The sequence below is a fragment of the Alosa alosa genome, chromosome 11, assembly GCF_017589495.1.
Source record: "Alosa alosa isolate M-15738 ecotype Scorff River chromosome 11, AALO_Geno_1.1, whole genome shotgun sequence".
In the NCBI taxonomy this organism is placed as follows: Eukaryota; Metazoa; Chordata; class Actinopteri; order Clupeiformes; family Clupeidae; genus Alosa; species Alosa alosa.
The window spans coordinates 28,409,075-28,414,074 of NC_063199.1; the positions used below are offsets into that span (position 1 = coordinate 28,409,075).

The window sequence follows — 5,000 nt, forward strand, 5'->3', positions numbered from 1 at the left end:
ACGGTATGAGTTGAGAGCCCTGCTTTGCTTATGTTTTTGGTTAACTTCACTTGCCTGAAATCCGAAATATTTTCAACAACGGATGATCCGCTTCGGGGACAAGCTCTTGGTCTTCTGCTGCGCCACACATTCCACACATTTGATTTTTGATCGTCGTTTTTTGTATAATCTAACTAGCCTACTAATAGTTAACATAATGCTATTAGTCCACAGTGCATCCAAACTGAGCAGTCCATCAGGCTGAGCAGTGCAGGGAGCAGCTGTCATTGGTAGGCTGCATGCAGGCACATGGTCAGACAAGTTCAAGGAGCTTTGATTTGTTTTGTAGCGAGCCGCTCTATGGGTTGCCAGGTTGGTTCTATGGATAGAGCACGCATTTTAAATATCGCTCGATCACGCAAATTTGATCGTGGGAAGCCAAAATCGTGATCGTGATTAAAATTCGATTAATTGTGCAGCCCTACTTCAAACCACTCACCAAGTCACCTCAGCACCTACAGTACACCCCAACCCTACACCCCAACCCCAACACCTCCACCCTCACCTCCAGCTTGTCTCTGTGTGGAGGCAGCGTGCCTTCAAACCGCTCACCAAGTCACCTCAGCACCTACACCCCTCAGCCCCAACCCTCACCGTCACAGCCAAGTCTAACTCTCATGAGACACTACTTTTACCATGTGTGAGATGTGTGTTTGGCTGTTTATGCTGCAGTGTGTGTGTGTGTGTGTGTGTGTGTGTGTGTGTGTGTGTGTGTGTGTGTGTGTGTGTGTGTGTGTGAGTGTGTGTGTGTGTTTCTATACAGAGTGTAGTGTGCATCATGAAATTGCAGCAGGGTGTAGATAGGTACTGTAGTGTACCCTGGGGGGGGGGAGGGGGGGGGTAGTATTTTTGGCACTGAAAGTACATGAAAAGAGCATGTTTGCATGACTGTGTGCACATGTGGGAATATGTGTGGGTGAGTGTGTGCACACAGTATGTGTGTGAGTGTGTTTGTGTGTAGAGCATGGGTCGGCAAGGCAACAGGCAGCCCGCGGACCAAAGCTGGCCCGCCAGCAATATTATTTGGCCCGCCAGATTATTCTTGTAGTCCGAACGATTTCTTTAAATAATTTACAAATAGCATATTTACCAATCAGACCATGTGTGCTTAAACAAATATGAGAAATAACACCAGACGCACTATTTTTTTGATCCCTGATCCTCTGCCAGCCCAGCGCATGTTGCGCTTTCGTGCCTCTGTCTGGAGCGGATAGGCCACCTTGAAGATGCCGCTTCGTCTTTTAGTGCCGTCCTGTCAAACAGCTACAGCGTCATTGCAGATCAGACACACGGACTTTGCATCTGTGAAACCGGCTAAGATGAACGCAAACTAGTCTTTCCAATCCTTTTTATAGGCTCTACTTTCGCAGTAAAACTTCCTGCTTTAGACTTTTTGATCAAGACATTTTCTCCCAACTCATATATGTAGTTCACTCCTCACTCACTACTGTTTATTGTAGGAAAACAATAGGCATAGTAAAATTGTCATGTCAGGAGGTGGGTCAACCAAGTATTTAAGAATAAAAGTAAGATAGACTATCCAAAGTAGTAGCCTAATTAGGCCTAAAATAAACAAGGCTCTGTGTTAAACAGTCTATCATTGCCAAAATTATACTATATACTGTATATATATATATAGTATATATATATAGTAATAATACTACAGTTACTAATCACAATTTTGAAAGGGGACATAAAACAGAGTTAATCAAGAGCATGTAATTATTCAAGTAGACCATCATTGGGGCCATCCACGGTTAATGAGATATTTGTATCCATTCTCTGTGTAGATGCCTGTTGACTAACAGGTCATCCACCGAAGCGGTGTTTAAACATTAGCCTATCCTCTGGCCCGCCATCTACTGTATTGGCTGAGTAAAAAAACTGTCCCACGCCTAAATTTACTAGCCGACCCCTGGCATAGAGTATGTGTGTGTTTATGTTTGTGTGCGCATGATTGTGTGTGTGTGTGTGTGTGTGTGTGTGTGTGTGTACTGTCACATACGTTCAGTGGTCAGGCAGTTTTCTTCATCTGTGTTGTCATGGCAGTTGTTTTCTCCATTACAGAGAAAACTGCGGTCTACACAGCGGCCATTCCGACAGTGAAACCGTGCGGCTGAACACAACAGAGGATTTCCAGCTGGGAAAGAGAGAGAGAGAGGGAGAGAGACAGAGAAGGAGAGAGGGAGAGAGAGAGAGAGAAGGAGAGAGAGAGAGAGAGAGAGAGGGAGAGAGATAGGGAGACAGGAGAGAGAAACAGTAAGTCTTACAGTACAAAATGTTTATTGGAAACAATAAAGCATCATTCATGCCAATAGAACATCACTTAATTTGTGTATGTGTGTGCGTGTGTGTCTGTGTGTGTGTGTGTGTGTGTGTGTGTGTCTGTGTGTGTGTGTGTGTGTGTGTGCATGTGTGGATATGTGTATGAAATAAAGAGAGAATACTTTTTTCCCTTCAGTTATTTGTGTTATGCCCATTTATTCATAGTTCTCATATCAATAAAGCATTTTGGATTAGATACAAGCATCAGGTCCAACCTCATTTTTAGTAGCACAAGCTATCACTGCTCAAAAGTAATAGGCCATCCACACAAGAGGTAGCGCAAGAGAAAGAGAGAGAGAAAAAGAGAGAGAGAGAGAGAGAGATAGAGAGATAGAGAGAGAGGCAGAAAAGCAGAAAGGTAATAGGTTGAATGTTTTTTTCTCCAGTGATGTTTAATACATTTAAACATCTTACATATCTGTAGCAATCTGCGAGGACATTAACAGCGCACAAGACTGAGCCATTAAATGAAGAAATTCTTCACGTTGTAAATATTGCTCCGCACTTTCAATTACATTGTGCTGCATTTCAAAAACAAATTAAACTTTCCGTTAGAAGACGTGAGATAAATACAAACGAAGACCCTACAGAGGACAAACATATTGGATTTAGTCACTCGTACATCTTGCATTCAGTTGAAAGGACAAACCAGGCTGAAGCGATCCAATATGGGCGGGTATTTTTTTGTAAGGTCTCGAGTAATAAAAGGCATAAGAGAAAGAATTATCTTGTGAGCGAATCCAGCCAATTACACAGAGTGGGAGAGAGCAGCGGTCTGAAGCACAGCACGGCGCACTGCAGCTCCACTTAAACGCTTAGATTAGATTTTTCAAACATCGGGCTCCACAGCCCAAGCACGGCGACAACGCTCGATCTGCACACAGATCTGCCTTTTAAAAAGCTCCGGGCATCAGAGCAAGAAAGAGAGAGGTGGGCAGAGATAGAGAGAGAGAAAAGAGAGAGAGAGAAAAGAGAGATGGAAAGAGATTAAGAGATAAAGAGATTTTCAAAACGGGCAGAAAGTTCAGAATTACATACAAAACTTTGGAAGCTATGTCTATCAAGGTCAGTGGAAGGTAATAGCTAAGCCGACTTGTTCCGGTTGTTTTGTGTAAATGCTTTGACTGAACACTGTGCAGAGCTGCAACGATTGTGTAAAGTGCAAAGCCCGCGCGTCAATGGCAAAGTTTAGAAAATCTCTTGAGCGTCAAATGAAATCCATAGACGCGAATGTCGCCGCCAGTGCGCATCGGCCTTTAGAAACTCCAACAGCAAACAGTTCATCTATCTGATGAGCCAGATAACTACAAGTTAGATTATTTGTATACAAACAGGTGAGAGGAAGGATGATAGACTTCAGGCTGTAGGGTGATACTGTAGAGAGAGAAGAGAGAGAGAAAAAGAGAGAGAGAGAGAGAGAGAGAGAGAGAGAGAGACCATCATCCTATTATCACTCTTCTTTTTTACTGTTCTAATTCTAGCTCCTTTATTTTCACCCCCACACGAATGCACTGTTCTGTTTTCTTCTTCTTCTTCTTCTTCTTCTTCTTCTTCTTCTTCTTCTTCCTCTTCTTCTTCTTCTTCTTCCCACCAAATTTCTGTGTCTAATTCAGCTTCAACTGTTTAACCTAGAAACCTCGTTCAAACTTTGTAACGTAGGTATTGAAAAGGACACTTGAGGAATGTATTTTTCACTTTTGTAAACTTTATACTTTTTGAGATATTAACAAAAAACAAGCTTATTTTCCCCCATAGAATTTGCATTGGCACTATGACATCACAATGGGCTAATTAACAAGGCGTGTGGCATGGATCATATCTATGCAGAACACTTGAAGTATGGGAGTCAGAAACTCTGTCCTTTATTATCAATGTCCTTTACTGGGCTCCTTATCCATGGGGTGCTACCTGATTCACTTCTCTCCATATTGCTCGTTCCAGTCCTAAAAGATAAAGCCGGGAAACTGAATAGCATTGACAACTACAGACCAATAGCGCTTTCTAGTATTCCATCCAAAGTTTTGGAACGCGTCCTCTTTACCAGGCTTGATACCTTTCTACTAACATCACATAATCAGTTTGGCTTTAAAAGGGAACATGGCACAGATGTGTGTATATTTGCTTTAAAGGAAATGGTTGCAAAATATGTGGATCAGAATTCAACCGTATTTATGTGTTTTTTAGATGCCTCTAAGGCGTTTGATAGGGTCAACCATGGAAAATTATTTATTAAATTACTTCAAAGAGGGGTACCAAAGGTCATTATCAGGATTCTAGTATACTGGTACAGTCACCAGACAATGAGGGTCAAATGGGGCTGTGGAATATCCTCCCCATTTTATGTATCAAATGGTGTCCGTCAAGGGGGATTATTATCCCCGGCTTTATTTAATGTATACATGAATGATTTGTCAATCCAACTGAGTTTGTGTACTACTGGCTGCCTCGTTGGTAGCTCTCTCATTAACCATCTTGTGTATGCAGACGATTTGGCCATTGTTAGTCCATGCAGTGCTGGCTTGCAGCAACTACTTAAGGTATGCACACAATATGGCCTTGAGTATGACATTAAATTTAATGCAAAAAAGAGCAATGTCATGATAGTTAGAAGCAGAGAGGATAAAAAAATTGACTTT

General features: G+C 42.1%; 1 protein-coding gene across 1 annotated transcript in view; it reads right to left on the reverse strand.

Moving 5' to 3' along the window:
- The window catches only part of ldlrad3 (low density lipoprotein receptor class A domain containing 3), an 80,183-nt gene that overhangs the window by 25,379 nt on the left and 49,804 nt on the right, over window positions 1–5,000 (reverse strand). Inside the window, exon 4 of the mRNA XM_048257963.1 lies at window positions 2,045–2,179. Within this exon, the coding sequence (XP_048113920.1) occupies window positions 2,045–2,179 (135 nt within the window). The remainder of the gene's footprint in view (window positions 1–2,044; window positions 2,180–5,000) is intronic.